Source organism: Protopterus annectens, chromosome 3.part0 (genome assembly GCF_019279795.1).
Source record: "Protopterus annectens isolate FY-2018-M chromosome 3.part0, PAN1.0, whole genome shotgun sequence".
Lineage (NCBI taxonomy): Eukaryota > Metazoa > Chordata > Ceratodontiformes > Protopteridae > Protopterus > Protopterus annectens.
Window position 1 is genome coordinate 1,955,002,094 of NC_056731.1, and position 23,717 is coordinate 1,955,025,810.

The 23,717-nt window shown below is 40.1% G+C and overlaps 1 protein-coding gene across 1 annotated transcript in view; it reads right to left on the reverse strand.

The window, feature by feature from the left end:
* Window positions 1-22,058, reverse strand: part of NRM (nurim) — a 296,342-nt gene extending 274,284 nt beyond the window's left edge. The window contains exon 1 of the mRNA XM_044066029.1: window positions 21,885-22,058. Coding sequence (XP_043921964.1) covers window positions 21,885-22,044 — 160 coding nt within the window. The 5' untranslated portion in view covers window positions 22,045-22,058. The remainder of the gene's footprint in view (window positions 1-21,884) is intronic.
* Window positions 22,059-23,717: the final 1,659 nt, after the last annotated feature.

Genomic DNA, 23,717 nt, shown 5'->3' on the forward strand with positions numbered 1-23,717 from the left:
CATTAAATATCTTAAATTTAACATACAACCAAAACAGTGCATTTTTATGCCACAAACTACTGCAGCAGCCCAAGATCACAGCATATTAAAAAAATTAAACTTGCTTTTGTACAACCTTTCTTCTCTTGTTATATGATAGAGCCTATAATACTTGCAACTAAAAGTACTTGTTTATGTTAATATATTTAACAAATGCAGCAGTCATTTAAAATATCTCTGACTACACATTACACAAAATGTGTTTTCCTATATATAACACAGCCTATATAAATAAAATGTTTTATATAAATAGTACTAAGAACAAATAAATGTTTTACTTACAGATACTTTTTTCCCATTGCTAATATCCTTCTAAACATTAATGATAAAATTGGGTAATATGCTTTACAGATCAACAAATTTAACATAGTTAACAGAAGGCCAGTCTTTTTCAGACACCTGTTCTTGCAAAGCCATACTTCCCAAACGATGCTTTATATTCTCACATTTACCCACCAATTTCAGTGTTGCTCATCATTTTCTTGTTCCTCTCCATCTCACAACACTAGACTCTGGTTCAAATTCAAGGTACTCCTGTGCTCCCCCCCCCCTCTCTATCTCAGACATTTTCCTTTGGAATGCTGGAAAAGGTTTCACTGGCAGTGTTTCTGTGAGGTTTATAAAGTCTTTCTATGAGGGGAGCAGAGTCCCATGCTGTCTGCTGGCTTACTTTTTGTTGGATAAACATTTTTATATTTCCTCCTTAGCCTGTTCTGCATCCAGAAATGTCTTTAATCCCCTGGGGAAAATATTCTGAAGACAGCTGGATAGAGCAGCTTGAATCCCACACCTGCCACTTGACATTCCCTGATTGTGGAGATAAATGTATTCACTGTACAACAGGCAGAAGGGAAGAAATAATTTTTCACACTTTGCTGTTTCCAGTTTTTAATACCTTTCCCTTCTTCCACAATTTTGTTAGGATCAACTTTCTGTTGGTTTGGTGTGATTGCATCTACTCTAATTTAGTTATTGACTGTTTTCTCATGGTCAGGTTTGGTGTGAACACTTGATAATGCCATTTCAGTTAAGAAATCCTGCTGTGGAATAGCAGTCCAGTTGCTTATTTGTATATTCATAACATTAATACAGTCTGTTCCTTCCGCTTTCTCTGGTACAGCAGAAAATATCAGGTTTCCTATGTGTACTGTCTTCTAACTACCATTTTTTGAAACAGCTCTTCTTGAGAAGCCTCATGTTCAGCCAGTCTTTCCTTCAATCCAACCAGTATTTTCTGCAGTTTTATCAGTTGATATATATATACACATACATACATATACACACACCTCTTGAGTGTATTAGATTTATTTTTTCCTCAAAATTACTGTAAGCCAGCTCCTGTACCAAGGTCAATACGTACACTACTTTTTGCTGAATCCATTTCCTGTACTAAAGCTGAAACATAAAACTGCTTTTTGCTGAACAGCTGCAGGATTCTACCCATACAGAACTATATTCAGAGTCCTGTTCGTCACTGGCAGATTGATCACTGCTCATAACATCCAGCCTAAAAGACTGACAGAATCCCATCATGATGTCTACAATTACAAAACAGGAAAAAAGGGAGTGCTGCCTTTTCCTTATATTTTCCCTCTTCAGATCTGTACAAGTTTTGAATTGTTTATATATAAATATGTATATGTGTGTGTGTAACAGAGATAGCTAGTTCAGGGGGTTACTGCCCTGCAAAAAAAAAAAAAGGAGCATTGTGTTTTGAGTATGGGACTGTTACTGCTTTCAATGACCACCTCCCATGGTTTTACACGTTTTGGGTTTGAATAATCTCATGTTGATTGAATGACACAAAGTTATTCACAGTGGTCAGTACTAGTTTTAGTGTGGAAATAAGGTCAAATAAACTATTAAGACAGCATTACTAAATTGCAATTGTATTTTATTAATATTCAGACAAAAGAAGGAGAAGGTCCTCAGAGTCAAAGACAGACAAAAGAGATGTTGTGAGGAGCAGAACATTTTTGAATGCCTTTTAAAATCAGTAATCATGGACAGAAAAGCCATAAAGTTAAAACACAGTTGGCTTAATTTCAGAAGTGGAAAGCAATGTATCCACATAAAAACGTAAATCCCAGTTGGATTCCTGCCTGGTATGTCTTCAGTGAAGAGTCTCTGTATTCTGTTCAAGTTTGTAAGGGTTTACAGTGGTGCCCCAAGTTTCTTCCAGCAGTTCAGATACATATCTGTTACACTGACTGGTGATGCTGAATTGTTTATAGATATGTAATGTTTGAGTCAGTGTATACGGCATTGGACTGGCATACCATCTGAGGATTGCTTATCGAGACAGTTCCATTCCTAGACACACAAAGCAAAAGAAAGCTGCTTCAAAACAAACTAATTGCTAGAATTCTGACAGTTGTGTAGGTCCTCAAAGCTGGTGTGCTTAAAGAAAAACACTTGAATGAAACAAAAAAGTGTAAAAGTACAAGAAGATGATTTTCAGAGACTAGTTAATTAAGAATGCCAAAAGGGAGGGTAAACGGAGAATACTACAGAGGATCTGCTTACAGTACTGAAGATAGTGCAGACTGGCATTTTTGTAAACATTAAAGTGGAAAAAAGTGAAACAACCTTAGTAAGCCACAAACACTGGTCAAATCATGCAATTAAACAACATCAGTCTCATGTAAGTAAAAAAAAAAAAAAAAAATATTTTAGGAGTATTAGTGGGGATGACTTCAGTTTAAAAAAAGTGAAATATTAACAATAATTCACTTTACCATTAAGAATAATGTTGATGCTAAACCCTGGTATTATCATAAATACACATGCATTAAGCATATGAAAAATACCACCATAAAAATGGTTTGAAAAAAAGTAGCTAATGTGGAAGAGCACAACTTTCACGGACCAGGATAACATAGCAAATCTATGGGCCAATAAATTTAGCTCCAACTTCACCCCCCAAACTACCCCCTGTGAAATCCCTTCTAGCATATCCCCCCTCCCAACTATCAACAGGGAGCAGGTCCTGGAGGAGCTTGCCAAGGCCAAAAACACTACTTTGATGGGCCCCAACAATATCCCTGGTTGCCTCCTAAACAGCCTAAAATGTGATCTAGCAGGACGTTAAGCACTCTAACTACAGCCTTAAAACAGGTTACATGCCAGGTGAATGGAGGGCCACACCAATTATCCTTCTTAAAGGTGGACCATCAACTGACCCCGGGAACTACAGACCTATCAGTCTGACAAATCTAATATGGAAAGCCATGAATGAATTATCATGGAAATGATCAACAAGGACATTGGCAAACTACAGACACTGGACCCATACCAGTTTGGGGGAAGGTTTGGCCTACTTAAACTGCTAGAGTTTGAGAGGGTTACCATGGCTATGAATAAGGGAAAAGTGGTGCATACCACCTACTTTAACCTGGCCAAGGCATTCGATGCAACACCCCACTTAAAGTATAGTTGACATACTCTCAGAACTAGACATATATCCTACATAACTTGCTGGATTGTCAGCTGGCTCACAGATAGGACCCAATAACTCAGTACTGGTGAGACTGCCACCTCCAAAATACTGGTCATCAGCAGGGTACCCCAGGGTTTTGTGTTGTGTCTGCTCCCATTTGGCATGACTGTAAACTGGGCGCTATCATAGATTCCGACCACAACACCACCATTACACAAGAGGGTCTAACACAAGCAGATGACTGATACAAAAGCCACAGATTAAAACTCAATGCAAAGAAATGCATTATAGTGCCCTTTAGGAAAGCATCCACCTCAGCTAACTTCATGGATAAAATGCCCCCAAGAGTTGACACAATAGTTAAGGAAGTGGGAACATACGTAGCCAGTAACCTTGTGTGCAACCAACATGTAGCCATGATAGCAAGAAACTCATTCTGCCACCCAACTCATAAGGGTATGGTATCCAGGTCCAAGAAAGTAATAGTACCACTTTACTCAACCCTTATCAGACCCATCAATGATTACAATGTCCCTTTTGGCATGTATCTAACCAGCCACTTTCCAACAGCTAGAACGCCCTTAAGGGTTCCTCACCAGGAGAATCCAGGGTATGAATACCCTGTCCTACACAGATTGCCTTAAGGTCCTATATCTCTGTACTCAGTCACCTACAGGTTACTAAGAGGTGATCTACGCCTAGAATACAAGGTGCCCTCAGATCCACTTCTGATGGATCTCTTGGCCATCCGCAAGACAAACACCATACACACTCTAGATCCAAGGACCTGAACTTTGTCTACAACATAAATAGAGTCTGCTAGAGGGACAGATGTGTGTGTCTCAAAGGATCCTCACTATGAATTAATTTTTCCCTCTACATGAAGCAGAGTTCATCCCTGACCCTGTTCAAAACAGACCTTGATCATTGGATGGGAAATTGCAAATTCATCCCAGGCCTGGCCTCCCTTGGCTACCTCATTACTAACATATCTCACCGTATAGGCATCCAAGGAACTCTGGGACAAACCTGGGTTGGGTTGCATGATTAGACTTGTAAAGACCCTGGTGGTAGTTTGTCTAGTAAGAATCTATGAATCTATAAATGAAAATGCCTCATTAATACTGAACACATTTAAAAAAAAAAAAAAAAAAAAGAGAGACAGACTGACTTACAGAACAAATTAGTGAATGAAAGCAACATATTTTATGTAGTGGAAAGCAGGAAAGCAGAAAAAAAAATGAGAACCATTTTGGCACCCCCCCCATTTTCCATTAAACTGAATACTTTCTGCAAGCTGGAGAAGACAATGCAGTATTTGTACTAGCAAGTCTTGCAGATTACAGATATCTGTCTAGTCCAAAGCTGGATGGATTAAAATTGAGCATAGATACAGCTGTGTAAGAAGCACAACACTGAGAAAACCAAAAGTAGCTAAGCTAATAAAAGTACAGTAGAATATTTACATTAACTACAGTAAGTAAACACACACACACACACACACACACACACACACACACACACACACACACACACACACACACACACACACACACGACGATACTAGTCAATTGGCCTGGAGGCCCTTATAAGCCTAGCCAAGAATTTCACCCATGTTACCACAAAGTCAGCACCTGTGTTCTCTGTCCAACAGGGACACAGGTGGGATCCCAGGGGTATATTTTGGTATATTTTCCCGTTTCCCATCCAGTCGTCCAGATTCCTCTAAAAGAAGGCTAGTGAGGTACTCTGCTTGACATGGAGAGGAAGTCTATTCCAAAGATGGGGGGGGGGGGTCGTTGGGACACAAATCTATCCTGCCAACAAGTTCTATTAATGTCACAGACCAGGTTGAGACAGTGCATGCGGGCTGAACTAGTGGAGTTTGACTTACGATATGGAGTTATGCAGTAACTCCATTAAGGCTGAGTCTGAGACGGCCTTGTATGCTAGACACAGGTCACCTCTGAGCAGTCTGTGCAAGACTTAGTACAGGGACAGGGCTTTTAGTGTTATCTGCATAGGATAGGTGTTTGAGACCCTGGATTTTCCTGGTCAGGAACCTCTGTGGTCTCTCCAACTGCTGCATGTGCTTGGCAAGGTACATGCCAAAGGGGGAATTCTACTAGATAATGGGTCTGATAAGTGAGGCGTACAGGGATGTTATGATCTTGTTCCTGCATGAAATACCCTTACTTATGAGGTGGGCCATGCTGAAACCCTTTCATCAACCTGGGTGCAAATGATTAGTGCATTAGCCCACTAGACCACTCAGCTGTTAAATAATCACCCCTGCCAAGTCTCAAACCCAGGCCCCTGTCAACTTCAGCCTACTGCACTAACCACTAGGCCACACAGATTTATAAATAACCTGTCTGGGTATTCAAACCCTGCCCCTAATGCACGTACTGTAAGGCTGTCACTAACCATTTGGCTACATGGCCATATGAAATATAAATATAGCTATATACACACACACACACACACACACACACACACACACACACACACACACACATATATATATATATATATATATATATATATATATATATATATATATATATATAAAAAACACACACACAATTATATATATAAATAACGCACACACACACACAATCCTCCTCCTTTGAAACAAACATGCCGATGTTCCAAATGTTAACTACAAAACACTGACAATGATAATGAAAGTCCCAACCACATGAATTGTGCGAGATCACACACCTGTTGACCATCAACTTAGCTGACCAAAGGATGTCAACTAAACAGATGTTGACAAAATGCAGTGCACCCGTATACACATATTACATATGCCTACATACAAAACATCTATGAGGTTAAACAACTTTCCATCCTCCTTTTGTGTTTTTGAATTAAAATCCACTTATGCAAAACTTGAACAAAAATACAAACTCAATCGTTAAAAAAAATCTACTGCCTGTTCAAGTATCTGTGAGTACTTCATCCTATATGTTTTGAGTTATTCAGCCAGTTTCAAAAATTCATGAACAGAGCAGATCTTTTTTGAGTTATATACATTTTAGATGTGTATTACAACAGAAGTTTTCCTTCTAAAGATCTGAGTTAACCCCATCAGCAAAGAATGCCTCAAATGCTACTCCAATTAAAATTGGACAATCAGTTTCAGGATAATCAACAGGAAAAAGAGGTCTTATTTTCATAATGTGAGTGGGGGCAAACAGTGTGCAAGAAAGAGGGGACCAATAACAATGAAGGCTAAAGTGGCTGGACCAATCCAGTTGTTCATCTGAGTTGGCTCAAAAATTTTGAAAGTCGCAAATAAGTTACAACTGCAAAGTAGGAAGAAGAAGGATTTAATAAAGGCATAAATCTAAGCCCATGGAGATGACCAAACCCTCAAAAGGTTTACTTATATTCCCAGGTTCAGTGTCTACAAATCCTTCTTCCATGGCAGATATAATTACTGGATTACAAATGCAATTTTCAGTTACAAAATAAACATTTTGCGAATATAATCACACACACACACACACACACACACACACACACACACACACACACACACACACACACAACATGTGTATCTTATTACTCTTCCCTCCAGCATGAAGTGAAGACATAATCTGACTAAGTAAAAAAAGATTTTTTTTTTTTTTTTTTTTTTTATGTTTTTAATGTGTTTCTCAGAAATGTTAAGTTTCACTGAGGCTCACCCGCTTTCTGGGACTGGTTTTAAATTTTAGAATTTTGCTACATTGTGGCGACCCCTAACCAGGAAAAAGCCGAAAAGACAAACAAACGAGTCCTTGATACATAATTGTAAAGAGTACATATCTACGTGTATCTAATCTATCTCCATACACACAATACATACGTTTGTATCTAATCTACAACATACACACAAACATATACTACACATAAGTAAATGCACAGCATGGGTTAAAAGGAAAACCACGGACTATTGCAGGCAAGTGCTAACCCAAGTGATTATTTCTGACCTTGAGCAGTCAGGCATTTGAAAACTACCAACAAAAATGAAGCGAAGACAGACAAAGTGTGTTTATTTTGTGGTGTTAGCAAGACAGGCTGGATGTTATTCCCAGTTGTTACCCGCTACAGTGTTTTATTATTTTGTTTCAATAAGTATGAATCTTTTTATTAGGCAGGAAAGATGCCATCTGCTCGCATAGGTTACTTTAGATGTACAAGAAAAAGGATCTTAGCAAAGACCACGGTTTGGAAAAATGTTGCTTTAACTTACTGTAAAATTTCTACCTCTGAATACTTGAATTTTTTAAACTGTTGTTATGCTTGCTGATAATGCTTCATAACTGAGAATGACATGTTGCTGACAGTAAACCCATGACAGTCCACTAAACCTGACAGTAATGTATCACAGCAATACCTGTTATGACATATATATGGAAGGTTTTTCTCCCCAGGATAGTCCTCATTTGGAAAGTTACATCCAGCAAAAGCACATTAAAAGTAGTAAATGTTCTAGTACTAGGATAATTACTTCCTAAGTTTTCTCTAGTTGTTGCAAAAACTATGATTCTGCACCTGAAATAGCATAATTGCATATAAAACAACAGAAACGGTTACATTTTTCAGACAACACTCATGGGCTTCACCTGAAAAAAATACTTACCTAGTGCTTACCCCACCAGTAAGAAAATTAATACAATAAAAAAATGAATGCCTCATAAGTAGGTGTGTGTGTGTGTGTGTGTGTGTGTGTGTGTGTGTGTGTGTGTGTGTGTGTGTGTGTGTGTGTGTGTGTGCGTATGGAGGGGGGCAGGTAATTTTATATAATATATATGGTTTCTATGTCACTGGTTGATCATAGTTAATATCAAGCATAAAGGATATTTCCTGGGAAAAGGGAATATGTCCCTTTCCCTGTGGATTGTGTAATCTTGGAGTTAGTACATACAATTAACAGGGTCACTATTTGACAAAATGCATGTTCTGAGGAGTACAGTTAGAGCATGCATAGATGCAGGTTGACGTTTTGCAATTAGACTTTAGCATGTCAACATTAACCACAGTGGATAAAATGCCAAATCGAATACTGCCACTAACTTCATATATACAAAATTTAAAAACGTTGTACATTACCGTGTACTATAGCTGCTTCCTGTTTTGGTCACGCTCACATCATGACGTCTGCATCCCCATCTGTAAAAGTGAAAACCCTACAGCTTCCTCGGTTGTGCCAGACTGTACATATCAGTCTTACTGATGTTTTTGTATCCATTTTAAATATGGCACTTAGGCACGTACTTCCTCATTACAGAAATTAACAGATGGCTAAACAATCTTCTTACACTTAGCACAACTTTACAAAGTGCTTAGGATCTTGTTATGCACACAGAAAATACATACTGTGCACTTCAATGCTTTGGTATACCTGGTTCTTGCTACCAAAAATGTTGTTGGATGGCAGTGTTCCTGCCTTCACCTAAATTGCAAGTAAAACTCATGCCATATCCTGAAGCAACAATAGAATGTGCAGTCACTGTGGCCAAGCAGGAGGTCTTTACGTTCTACTTATTTGTATTTGTATTTGCCTTTGAGTACAAAGAAAGTCCGACTGGGCAAAGTCCCTTTTCAGCAGAAGCCCAAGAAAAACTCCACATTACACAGCCCTTTCTAACTGATTTGAAAAAGAAACAATAAAAATATACTAAGCTATATATGTAGTTTAACAGGTAACCACCATGTTAAGTACAATATACAGGATTTACTGCATGCTCAAGTCACACATATCTAAAGAAAATTCACGTTTACTTTTCAGTTTACATATAAAGTCATACAAATTGAGACATGCATATTTTATCTAACAGTTATTTACTTGAGACATGTAAACAAGGGAAAGTGCGACTATGTTTTGATACTTGATTCAGCTACATAAGGAGGGGACTTAGTAATGTTGCTGGTAAAAGGGCAGGATTGTTTTGTTAATAGGGACAATTCATTGGGATTTTAAAACATGAATGGGAAAGGATTAGGTTAAGACGGGATTTAGTAATGGGAGGCAACAAGTGCAGGACTGTTTTGTTGACAGATATATTTTTACTGAGGTTTTAAATAGCAGACAAGATATTTCTGACGATTGTTTGGGGAGAGTTAAACCTTATAAGGCTGACATTAACATTAATGAAAGACAGTTGGTAATTCTTCTGTGTAGAAAAAGCTGAAGCTCTCTCCTTTCCTTTGAACTCATCAAGCTGTCTGTATTCTTCTTTCATATTTTCAGGCAGCAATGTTGGAACAGTGTTACAAATGCCAGAAGCCTCTGCACTCCCAAAGCCATCATGCGCTGCCCTCATCTGCGTCAGAATGTAACAGCATTAGTATGTGATACTCTCTAATTTTCCAAGTACCACAGCTAGCTTTTTCTGCAGTTTCTTGGAACTGTCACCATCTGCTGTCATTGATTCTCTATTTAGCAGGTGTAGTGCAGGATAAGTCACCTCATACTCTGATGATTTTGTTTTGGAATATTTTCACCGAGTACTATAGCTGCAGCAATGCAATGAACAATTAATCATTAAATACTACACTTTTTTGCAAGTATTTGTGCTAGCAGGATATTTCACTGTTTCTAAGGATCTACAAAAATTTTAAAAAGTTCCTTTTAAGGGAGTGAAGATGGACAGGCATAACCCACCCAACAGGAACTAGATCTTTGTGACACAGTAGCCTGCGGATACACACACACAAAACACACTACATCTCCTTCTAACTATTAATTACTATTGGATTTATGTAATCCAACCAAAATCCTACCCAACAAAGGCCTCAATACTGAAAAAAGTTAGAAGTTACTATATGTGAAATGTAAACACCATTCATATATGTGTCAATGTGCAAAGTACAAAACACAACTACTGTGAAATATAAATTATAAACTACAAGTGTATTGCTGGGGCACTCCATTGCCTGCACCCGCTCTTATAGATGCTAATTTCAGGGTTACACAACTGCAGACAATTCAGCAATGTAAGAATGTATAATTTCACAGGAACAAAGTTTTTGACATAACTGACAATGCTGTACTTCATTATAAAAGTGCTTCAGTGAAACCTGCATTCACTGGATTAGCATCATACCCTCACAACCCTCATACTTTAGCAAGATGGTCATCTCTCTTAACTTGTTCCTCCTCAATTACTGTAAGCATGTGGTGGTACAAAATGAATTTTCCAGACTTCCCACAAGTCCCAGCAAAACTGCGAAGTGCCCACATTCTTTCAAAAGAGACCTGCTACAAAAATACTTCCCCAAACTAAACAAAGCTTGTAGCTTCCCTTCTTTACAGGACTTCTGTACTGACTTTTCCATACTGAAAATACAGGGCATAACTGAGCAACCTCATTTTGACTTTGGTAACAACATTCTCCTCCTTCCAGGAGGACTAAAGTGCTATGTTTTTAGAACCTGGGAGAACTGCTCCATACCCAAGCTATAACCACGTATTTATTTTGGCAGTGCAGTTTTCTCTGCTGACACCAAATGTAGCATGGCATTCCATGCTTGCCACATTGAAAGAGTTTTAAACAACCACACACAGACAAACACACACACCAGTTTAAAACTGAGAATTATGGTTTTGATGTTGCATTCTTCACTGTCTTACATTTCCTCATTTTGTTAGCTACACTATCTTAAACCACTACTGCAAGAGTCTACTTTCAGTGTAAAACAGCATATAGCATAAATACATGTTTGCTACAGAACTGTACATGTCTAATGTGCTCCATAAAGACTTTAGTAAACAGTTCATGTTTCATTCTCCCATCTCTGGAAGAGCCACTGAAATCACTGGAGCTGGATTTGTTGTATTTTAAATGCACACTCATATTTGATTTTCACTGTGGTGCTTCAAACAGACACAATAAAGGGAATTCTATGACTTATAATGACGCTATTAAAAGGAAAGAGTTGCCTTCGATTAGCCTTATTATCTCATAGGTTCATAGTTAGGTACTAGGCTATCGGCCCTAGGGCATTTATAAGCCCTAGCCAGAGTGTATTGGCTTTCGCCTCCCTTTTAGATTAGATTCCTGAGCCTCTGTCCAGCAGGGCTATAGCAGTGATCCCAGGAGTAAATTTACGATTTCCCATCCACTCATCAAGATTTCTTTTGAAGAGGGTCAGTGAGGGGCTCTGCCTAACATGGGTAGGGATTCTATTCGAGAGCGAGGGGAAGCCTCTGGGATACGAATCTATCCCTCCAGCATGTCCTATTTATTGTTGTGCTGAGGTTTAAATCCCTGGAGCGTGTAGCTCTAAGGGATTTGGATTTCTTGAGGTGGAGCATGTCCATTAATTCTGGGTCAGACATGGCCTTGTATGTCAGGCAGAGATTGCCTCTGAGTAGGTGGTAAGCAACTGAGTAGAGCTGGAGTTTCTTTAGTTGAGCTGCATAGGGCATCTGTTTGAGGCCCACGATCCTCTTGGCGAGGTACTTTTGGGGTCTCTCTAGCTGTTGCAAGTGTTGGGTAAGGTACATCCCAAATGGGGCATTGTACTCAGCTTTGGGCCTGATGAGCGATGAGTAGAGGATGACCTCTCTTGATCTAGATGTAAACCCTTTCGTGATTAGGTGGGCTATATATAGATGGTTTTTCTAACCACTTTGGCAAAGTGATTATTAAATGAGAGGGTACTATCTACTTGGGTCCCCAGATCCCTAATTACATCTTCCGTACTTAGTGGATTACCACCTATGTGGTAGTTTGTGGGCACTTTGTTTTTCCCAAAGGGGACGACTATGCACTTTTTGGCATTTAGCTTGAGGCCATGGTTCTGACACCAGGTATCCATCTCTGTATGACCCTTCTGGAGGATGCTTGTGTCAGCCGGAGAGTTGATTATGACTCCCAGCTTGCAATCATCTGCGAACTTGGTCAGCCACAGTCCTCCCGTGCTTGCCTGTACCTCAGAGAAGTATATACCGAACAAGAGGGGTCCCAGGACTGAGCCCTGTGGGACGCCACTTGTAACTGGTTTGGAGTCGGACATGGCACCCACAACTCTGACCATGTGGGTTCTATCCCTGAGCCAGTTTGCAACCCATCTTGTGACATAGGGGTAGATATTCAAGCTGGTAAGCTTATTTATAATGCCAGAGTGGGGTATCATGTCAAAGGCCTTTGTGAGGTCCAGGTAGGCTGTGTGGACTACCTTTCCCTCATCTATGGCCTTGGTAACTGTTTTAAAGATGTTGACTAGGTTTAAGAGGCAAGATCTGCCTTTAACAAAGCCGAATTGGATAGGCTCCAGTGTCTGGAGGTTCCCAATGTCTTTGTTTACGAGATCCATGATGATGCGCTCCATAGCTTTGCAGACCAGGCTAGTTAGGCTTATAGGGCGATAGTTCCCAGGATCCGTTGTGGCGCCACCTTTGTGGAGTGGGATAACTGTTGCTGTATGCCATTTTTTGGGTACATATCCTGTAGTAAGGCTGAGTTTGAACAGTGACTTTATGTGAGGGTTTAGTTATTTTTGGAGCTTGTGTAAGATGCAGCCCGGGACACCATCCGGTCCCATTGATGCTGTGTTTTTTGCTTTGGAGCAGGCTGCTTTCACCTGTGTGTCTGTGATGTCTGGGAGACTGCATTCTTCTGGGACAGACACTGGCCCTTTTGGGGGGGGGGTAAAGTTTGCACTGAACCTGTCCGCCAGGATGTTGGCAATGTCAGTGGGTTCAGTGTATTTTTTGCCATTTTGCACCAGCTCAGAGCAGATCTGAGAGTTGGCACCTAGATTCTTGATGTAGCTAAAGAAGGCCTTGTGATTATCTTTAGAGTCTTTGGTGATTTTTCTTTCAAAGCTGGCCTTTGATGATTTTATGAGGGATCGTAGTTTTGTAGTTTCTTGCTAATACTGATCAGGGATGCCTTCCCTTTTTGGGATTTTGCTCTATCATGTAATAGTTTCCTCCTTCTATTGTATAGCTTATTTATGGCCGGGGTCCACCAGACTGGTCTCCTGTTTTTGGACGAGTGAGTCTTGGTTTTACTTGGGATGGCTAGATCCATGCATTCCTGTAGGTGCTCGAATGCATTTGTAAAGGATTCTGCGGTTTGGGCAGCATTTTCCATTAGCCCGTGGGCTTTAAAGCTTTCCATCTTGGTCTTGAGAAGTCTGAAGTTTGCTTTTGAGAATTTTTTCACAGTGGTTTCTTTGGATGGGTCTGGGATCTGGATGTGGATGTCCACTGTGATTAGTTTATGGTCTGATCTTACCAACGAGGGGTTTACCTCTGGTGTGGAACATTGAACCCCCATGCTGGTGATGACCAGGTCCAATGTGGTCCCCTCTTGTGGGTGTAGTGACCAGTTGTTCCATGGCATCTGAGTTTATAAACTCCAGGAACCGTTGGGCAAAGGAGTTTGGACTCGAGTAGTTTTCCCAGTCAATGTTTGTGTAGTTGAAATCACCCATTATCATGGTGTTTGGTGAGACCTTCATATTCTCCAATGTTCTCAGGAATGCCGAATGGGGGTCCTGTGACAAGGTGGGTGATCTGTAGCAAGCTACAAACTGAAAATCAGTTTTTCCCACTGTTAGTTGCACATGGATGGTCTCAGATGCCTCGTGCAGTGCCACTAACCTGGAGGTGTGGGTGTCCTTCATGAAAATGGATACTCCCCCACCTTTTGTATTTCGGTCCAAGTTCTGGGGCCGAAAAGCATGATAGGAGTTACATTCTGGTAGTGCTGGGGTGCTCTCTGGAGCCTTGAACCAGGTTTCTGTTACTGCACAGATATAGATTTTCTCCATATGGAGAAGTGCCTCGAGTGCGTGCATCTTGAGGTTTAGACTTCTGGCACTGAGTAGCATTACCCTTAGTTTTTTGTTTCTTGTCTTGACTATGGAGGTGGGTTTGTCTTTTGAGCTTTGCCTAAAAAAGGCACTATGGGGGTGGCAAGAGCCTTAGCCAGTATTTGAAAGCCTAAGGGTGATAGGTGCAAGTCGTCCCTAGTGAAGCAACGTGGCTTGTCGAACATGTCATCCCAGGCGGACAGACACTGAATCCCCTTTGAATGACATCAATAGCTTAGCCAGTTGTTAAAATTGATCATTTTGTCTTTATACTGTGGCATCATTCCTGGTGAGGGCAAGATGCTACTCAGGGTCAGGGTCATACCGGCCTAGGCTACATGATCAGAGAGCTCCTCTATGTCTCTTTTCATGTAGTCCAGGGTGGTACATCTCAGGTCATTCACACCAACATGGACAATGACAGAGTCATATTTGTACTTGCTTTGGAGTGAGCTGAGTGCTTGTGTTATGTGGCAGATCCTGGCACTCGACAAGCAGCTTACAGTGACCTTTTCCTTGTTCAGTCTGGTGAGCAGGACGTTAGTGTGCCTGGCAATACAGTCTCCTATTACTAGTGTACTTTATGTGTTATTTAGCCTTAAGGGCTGCGACTGTGTGGCACACTGACTTTCTGAAGTATGTGATACGTGAATATTGTTGTGGGGTAGCGGTTGCTTGGATGTCTGCTTTGGAGGTCTCTGCTGCTTTCGCAAATTTTTATTTAGAGCCCCCAAGTATGTGTTTGTGTGTCTTGTTTGCTGATACGATTGGTCTATGCGAGACTGGTTGTGTGGTGCGAGTGGTTTCTTTCTCCTCCTGACTGACTGTGCCAGTCTTGGGTTGAGAGAGCTCGGCCTCCAGTTTGGCTGTATAGTTGCATCTCTCACATACATTTGAGTTTGTTGGAAGGAGGAGAGGGTTGTCTGTGTACACAAGGCAATTGTAACATTGCCTCAAGATTCCCAGATTCACCAACTGGACTGGAGAGTATACCTAAAACTGCCCTTTGGACATGCCTGAATAGTTTAAAGAACTGGTTTACTGATTGTCCAGAAGGGACGAATAGGGAGCCTTGTACTTCTAAATAGTATAAGGGGGTGTAGTGCTATTGTTTGTTAGTCCTTACTGAGAAATTTGAGCAAGTGCTGGGCTGTAAAAGGAAGGTTGAGTGCTTACTTTGAGAGTTTGACTAGTTCTAAGATAAAAATTGAAGAGCAGACTTTGTGCAGCCGGGAATAGTTTAAAACGGTGCTGCGCAATGTTGCGTGATGTGCAAAACCGCGCAAATGCAAGTTTTAAGGCAGGGAGCTTGAAAGAGAGAGAAATTAGCCCAAAACGGCCAATAAGCTACTACTTGCTGGGCTGAGACCACTCCTCCAGGGACAGATAGGCTGCTCAAAGCTCCCTACTCTCACTGGTGAACAGAGAAGCTTCCTCCTATCCAAGTAAGGATATGGGCAACACAGGAACTTATACCACAGCCTAGAATTCAGCAAAACCTGAAATCTGGACTTCTCTAGTTTAGAAAAGGCGGGAAACAAGGATTTTTTTTTTTTTTTTTTTGCAGAACAACAGTAACTTACACAAGAAACACTGTAAATGCTTTAAACAGGCTAGCACACTTGAGTGTGTAGTGTACAACAGTTAAACAACACAAAAATGACTTTTGAAGTGCAAAAACAGTAATAAATACAAAAAACAATGCTTTTTAAATCTTAGTTAAGCTAGAAACTCACTTTTCGGAAAGAAAATACAGTCGCAGGTAGAAAGGCAGAGAAAAAATCTCAGATCTCAAATTTAAAAGGGTAATTTAAAATCCAACACCATTCATTTCACTGTGAATAGCCCTCCCCTCTCAGTTTCATTCCTACTGACATCATTGTACACATGAGCAACAGGAGAGGGAACCTGCATGGTGGATGAATAAATGTATGAAATAAATATATGCCATTGCCAGCCACTGACAAGCACTGGTGAATCAACTGCAATAACAGGAGGGGAGGGGAAGAGTAGACAGACAGTATGAAACAAGCATGGCATTTTTGGTCAGATCTGCTGTGCTCATAAACAGTATGACTTTCATTAATAATCAGGTTCAACACTGAGTGCCTATAACCAAGTATCATACAATAATAAATACTAAAATATAAATTAAATCAAAACAAGGCATTTGAATAGTAAAACATTAAAATTAAGTTAAGGCAACAAGTGGATCAAACCAAACCAAATACTACAGTTTATTTTTGTCTTGATTTATTTATAACAAATGACACAATATGTGTATCAATCCACTCTACAAAAGGCAATAAAGGAAACAGGAAACAAGTATTTCAAGTTTTACTCAAGTAAGTAACATTAAATAAACATTACGAATACAGAAATAAAAGCTAAACAAACTGTATACTGAAGCTAAATGCATGAGCAAATAAAGTTTTGTATTTGTGCTTTTTTAATAATAGTGCAAACAAATATGGCATCTCAGACTATATTGAAATGTAATCCCATAACACAAATGACACCATTTGATTATCTTAAATCTAACACACTGTTGTAGTTTAACATACAAATATGAGGCAAAACTGCAGATTTTAAATGTTATATGCATCACTACAGCACATTTAGTTTTGTAACCTCATGAAAAACAATGTGGTTTTATGCTCAAGTTAGAATGTTTTTAAACAGTTCATTTTTTACACCAGTGTGGCACATTTTCTATCCCATAATAAAACACTGTACCATGTTTACCTATAATTACAAACTATTATATCTCAGACTCATTGCCAGTTAACAAATACTGCAGATGTAACAAATACTAACGGCACACAGTTTAGTTTTTGTCTTTGCAGTCCTTTTGCCCTTGACCATCAGAGTGTTTATCAACAGATTCCCATAACAGACTCTCTGTACATTAGAGCTTTAGGGCGCTTGGTTTTCATACCAAGGTTTATCTGCAGTCGGTTATCTGATAACTGGGAGAAAGGATAACTTGCAAAGACCCTTTTCAGTCACAACCCAGAAAACAAGGACAAAAGCAAACAACACATGAATAACAAAGCAGCCAGTGAATGTCCGATTTGGTCTTTGTGAGATGGGAGAAACCAGAGTACTTCACACATGTATAAGGAATAAGAAAATGAAACCTACAGAGAGGGTACCTGCAGATAAGGACGACAACCTACGCGAGGCTGTGTGACAGCTGAACAAGGAATCCAATGGATACAGTATTCAGTATAGGCCTCACTGAAACGGACAACTGGTGCCGTAGTCACGGCCTTAAACTAAATGCCAAAAAATGTATAGTCATCCCTTTTGGAAAAAACAAAGTACCTACAAATTATCACATAGACAGCAACCCACTGAGTATGGAAAAAGTAATCAGAGACCTAGGGAACCAAGTAGACAGTGACCTCTCATTTGACACCCACGTTGCCAAAGTGGTTAGAAAAACATTCTACCTTGCACACCTCATCATGAAGGGTTTCACATCCAGATCCAAGGATGTCATTGTACCCCTATATTCCTCCCTCATCAGACCCATGATTGAGTACAATGCCCCATTTGGTATGTACCTCACCCGGCACTTGCAACAGCTGGAGAGACCACAAAAGTACCTCACCAAAAGGATCAAGGGTCTCCAACATATGTCTTATTCTGCCAGACTAAAGAAACTTCAGCTCTATTCAGTAGCATACCGCCTGCTCAGAGGTGATCTCTGCCTGACGTACAAGGCCATGTCCAATCAGGATCTGATGGACATGCTCCACCTCAAAAAATCCAAATCCATCAGGACCACGAGAGCTAGAGTCTTAAAGCTCGGCACAAGTATGAATAGGACATGCTGGAGGGATAGATTCATAACCCAGAGGCTTCCCATGCTTTGGAACAGGATCCCAGTTCGTATTAGGCAGAGCCCCTCACTGACTCTCTTCAAGAGAAATCTTGATGAGTGGATGGGAGATCGTAAGTTTACCCCAGGGGTCACATCTGTGTCACTGCTAGACAGGGGCACAGTAAACTAATTCTATTATAGAAGGGGACCTTCATTGTGTCACTACTAGACAAAGGCACAGTATTCTAAATTTATTCTGTACATTTTTGTACCACTTCATGGGGTGGCAAAAGCCACATCACTATGGCTAGGCTTACAAATGCCCCAGGGCAGATAGTCTAGTACTATACTATGAAACTATGAATTCGGGAGTACTCTGTAGTGAAGACAAGTCTATGATGGACAGAGCAACTCTGGACATAAGATGCTGAAAATGACTTCAACATGTGAAAAGGAGGGGTCATAGAAAATGAGCATGAATTTAGAAGTGGGAAGGGTGCTGCTGGACAACAAACACTTGATAAGAATTCAGGAGATGGAAGGGGGGAATCATAACAAGTACTGAACATGAATTAAGGAGATGGAAGGGGGGATCATAGCAACAAGTAATGAACATGAATTAAGGAGATGGAAAGCGGGGGGATCATAGCAACAAGTAACTAACATGAATTCACGAGATGGGAGGGTAAGTTCACTGTACCTATCCAGGTACGTCCAAATGGCAGTTTCAGGCGTACTCCCCAGTACAACTGGTGAATCTGGGCATTTTGAGGCAATGTTACAACTGCCTCATGTACACAGTCAACCCTCTCCTCCTACCACCAAACACTAATACGTGTGAGAGACGCAATTTTACAGTCAAACTGGAGGCTAAGCTCTCTCAACCCAAGGCTGGATCAGACAGACAGTCAAGAGGAGAAGGGAAATACTTGCATCACACCACCAGTCTCCCATAGACCCATTAAACCAGCACCGGCAAAAAACACACATCTCCCAGTTAACCGCCAGCTGGAACTCTTTTACTAAAACTACTTTCAGGCTTTTAACTACTTCTATGCTTTTTGTTTTTGCCCACTTCCTTAGCCAATCCATGAACTTACATTTCTTACATATAACAGGTAGTCAACTAGGCAGCTCCCCAAGTGCATAAAAATGTACTATTTTATGCGGTTTAAAATGATAATTAAGAAAACTGTTCATTAAAACTACCTCAAGGTCCTTCCCAATTGTAGGCATACAGCTCGGGCCTGGCAAAGTGGGCACCTCTTTCTGAGAATAAGGGACATCAGATAAAAATTAAATCTCTCATGATAGTTATGGAGAAGGATTTAAACTTTGCTTGACTTCATATTTTTCAGTTCATTTGGCCCTATGCTAAGCTGGTTAGTTAGGACTGTAGAAATGTGCACGTTTATTCTTTCATCTTATACCTGATATCCGTTTAGTGTTTTCCCCCTGTAGCCTCGGTTTTTAATCCGGGCAAATAAGACCTTGGACAAAAGCCACAACATGTTCTACTATGTTTGATGAATTGAGAGAGGGGGAAGATCCCGAGGATGTAGGGACCTATAAAATACACTATGTATACAAAATGCCATAAGGTTTGCCATTTACCAATGATTTCTTTTTCACAGGAGGAGCCTACATACTCCTGTCAGAGAGTGCAGACATCTTGTAATGTCCTGTGTACCTATATGCTCCTATCAGATGGAATAAATATCTAGTAATGTTCCATGTGCGCATACATATGCCTACATGCTCCTATCAGTGGGTGCAGATGCCGGATAATGTCCCCAGTGTGCCTACATGCTACTATCAGGGGGTGCAGATGCCTGGTAGTGTCCCATGTGTGTGTCTACATGCTCCTATTGGGGGGGGGGGGTACAGATGCCTGGTAGTGTTCCATGTGTGTGCCTACATGCTCCTATCAGCGGGGTGCAGATGCCTTGTAATTTCCCATGTGTGTGTCTACATGCTCCTATCAGGGAGGGGGTGCAGATGCCTTGTAATGTCTCATGCGTAAGTCTACATGCTCCTATCAGAGGGTGCAGATGCCTGGTAGTGTCCCATGTGTGTGTCTACATGCTCCTGTCAGGGGGTACTGATGCCTGGTAGTGTCCCATGTGTGTGACTACATGCTCCTATCAGGGAGTACTGATGCCTGGTAGTGTCCCATGTGTGTGTCTACATGCTCCTATCAGATGGTACTGATGTCTGGTAGTGTCCCATGTGTGTGTCTACATGCTCCTATCAGGGGGTGCAGATGCCTTGTAATGTCCCATGTGTGCTTATATGCTCCTATCAGTGGGCACAGATGCCTTGCAATGTCCTATGGGTGCCTACATGCCCCCATCAGAGGGTACAGATGCCTGGTAATGTCCTCCATGTGCCTACCTCTTTCTGTCATAGTCTCTGTTGCAATCACTTGGTGACAAGGGCTGCAGTGCTTCCAGCCTACTACCATGGCAGTGCTGCATGAGCAGGCATACTGCCTAAGTGACCCACAAGCACCCAGACTTTATTTATTTAACCAGGTAGGTAGGCTAGTTAGAGGACCCCTTCCAGACAGTAAATAGGCACAAGGCTCAAACAGTAAACAAATAAAACACCGAACTGTGAATGGCTAATGAAGCACCATCACCAATGGGAGAGAATGATGCTGTGATTCTAAGCAAGAAATGCTAAAATGGACAATAGCTACACTTCAGACATGATGAATTTAAGTAGGACAACACGGAATGAAACAACACCCAGAGTACTGATGTGACTAAAAAAGCACTTGTCAAGAATTACAATGTATGGATTTGCAGCTGTGATTTTGTCAGATGCTCATTCAAGCAAAATATTACAAAACTAGCTTCCTATAGTATATGTTATCGTAAATCTGTATTGTGAAACAAAGTTTTAGTTAAACGTTCAAAATGTTACAAAACCTACTTCCTATAGTATGTTACCATAAGTCAGCATTATCCAACAGACTCTGTCCTGTTTCATATACACAGCTCCTTCCTATAAAAAACAAAACATCCTAAACAACTTCTAATCAATCAAGAGAAAATATGGTCCCACTTCTAACTATAGGATATGCAATATTTACTGGGGGGGGGGGGGGCGCAGCTATTATTTTACCTACGTAGGAGCACTTCACTAGCTGCCATTCAAGAGTTAGTGTTTAGAGCACTAGAATGTTTCTACTTTGAATGAACGGGTTTCTTCGCTGACAGAGAAAGTCTTTGCGTATGAAATAAAGAAAATGGGAGCTGCAAGAGGGTGCTGCATAGAAATTAATGCCCCACAAGTTAATTATACATTATAGTTTGATCATTAAATTAAGTACGGAAACAGTTTATACTTCACAGAAATGCTAAGCAAGAATTAAATGAGTCATCCGCAAAGAAAAAACTAAATGAACATATAAAAATACAGTACAGCACTAAGGGCTTGAAACATAATTAATCAGCCACTACAGTTTATACTTTAGTGCCATTCTTTGTGCCAGATAAACATTTTGCAACAAAATATTATGTTCTGCAAGCAGTCTGGCTGCAATGAGGTATAAAGTAAAGAACATAGCCATGCTTGTTTGACAAGTCTGAACATTTGGTCTCATGATGATTTCTGTTTATTTTATTTTTTTTCATTTTGCTTACGAGTCAATGCAGTCAACTAAACTGCAGTGATTCTAAGAGGTCTGAAAATAGTAAGAAATAGAATTATACAAATGGGGATTCTTATAAATTATAATTAGTTTCTTACCTCCTTTGGGCTGCTGCACCGCCCCACTGATGTTGTAGAAGATGGCTTGCAGTGATATAAATCGGATAAATTCCACACCAGTACCAAAGACAAAAATGAAGTTGAGCAAACAGAGCAAAGTTAAGCACAACCCCAGAACTGTGAACGCTGTGCCCGCCATAGCAAACAGCAGGAAGGAGAATAATTCCAGCAACTATCAGCACTTCCTGCAAATGAATGGGTGGGGATCAGGAGACAGGAGGACTGTGGAGGGTGGGGACTGAAAGCAAAATTAGCTAATACAGGGCGGTCTTCAGAGGTTAAAAAACAGGGCAGGGAGGAGCAGTTTAAACAGTGAAGGGGAGTGGTTACTGAAATGTAATGTAGGCTGAAGGGGCTGTATAGACAGCATTAGTGGAGAGCATCTCTAGAAAGTGAAATTAAAGTATTAGGGGAATGGGAAGAAAGTTCAGATAAAAATAAAAGAAACAAGGCACACTATTCAGGCATAGGGTGGAACCAAAATTAGCTCTGACTAGTCTTCAGCCATGGGGGAGGTGTGGTGAAAACTGCAGCTGTACGGACTAAAAATTTCCACAGCAAGAGATTTAATGGCATGTGATTGCTTGCAATTTTATCAAATGGAAATTAAAAGAAGAGACAGAGGTTGGAAATGCCTTGCAAAATAAATTTCAACAGTTTCCGAATATGTTTTAGATGTTTTCATCATATTTTATAACATGTGCTACTATGTGATAACTTACATCAGATATACAGGATGTATACAGGGAAAAAGAAAAAAAATCAGCACAAATCTTAGCAATCTGCATAACAATAAATCAAGCTTTAAACAGCATCATATCAGTCTGTTATTTGTTTATTTATTTTTTGCTTCTATATTTTAAAGCAAGAATGTGGAAAATTGTCTTCCCTTACGTCCTGATCAGAATGGAACATTTCTTACTGAAACTTTTTTGTCAGTTCCACACATTCCAAATATTTGGCCAATACAAGCAACTTGTTTTCATTTGACCAGTATTAAGATCTGTCAAAGTGCAATAATTTTTCATAAAATCTAGGTGATTTTGCTGCAGTATAGTGGTGTATACAAAACTGTAGGTTTAGAAGGGAAGGCACTCCTATCCCCGGAATGTAGGGATTCAAGTCTCCATACCCCACCCACTATTACTTTGAACATCTACAACAGTTTAGAAAAATTAGATTTTCAAATGCAACTTTAAATAATCCTTATAAAAAGAAACAGCACATGAATAACAGCAGTGATTTAAGTAAAAGCTATGGGAAGCAATGAACTTTGTTTATGTTTGGAAATACAAATCCTTATCCACCACAGGCATCTGTCTTTAGCTTGGATGCAGCCAGGCACAGACCATTTAAGTTACTCTGTGCAAATAAATACTTGAGTGGACAGCTCTTCCCAAATCAAGGGCATATTGTATTGCACATTTAAGCATATAAATGAAATATTAAACAAGCCAGCAAAAACAGTAGTGTCCTAGTAATGTATGCTTATTACATTATTAAGTTTTACAATTAAATAGTTAAAATTAGGCAGGTACATAAGATATAGTCCATGGCATGCACACTTTAAATACAACATAAGGACAAAATCAAAAGGCTACACCCTTAATTCACAGTTGCCAGTCCACCTGTCTCATACCTCTGGGATGTGGAAAGTAACCTGACTACTCAGAAAACCAGGGTCTGAGAAAGGATATGCAGACTCCACACAGAATGCATATGCTGATGCACATTTCTAAAAACGTTAGCCCCTCAGTTTTTAAATAGTTCAACCTTTATAAAAAAATCAAATAAAAGAGTTTTGAAAAAAAT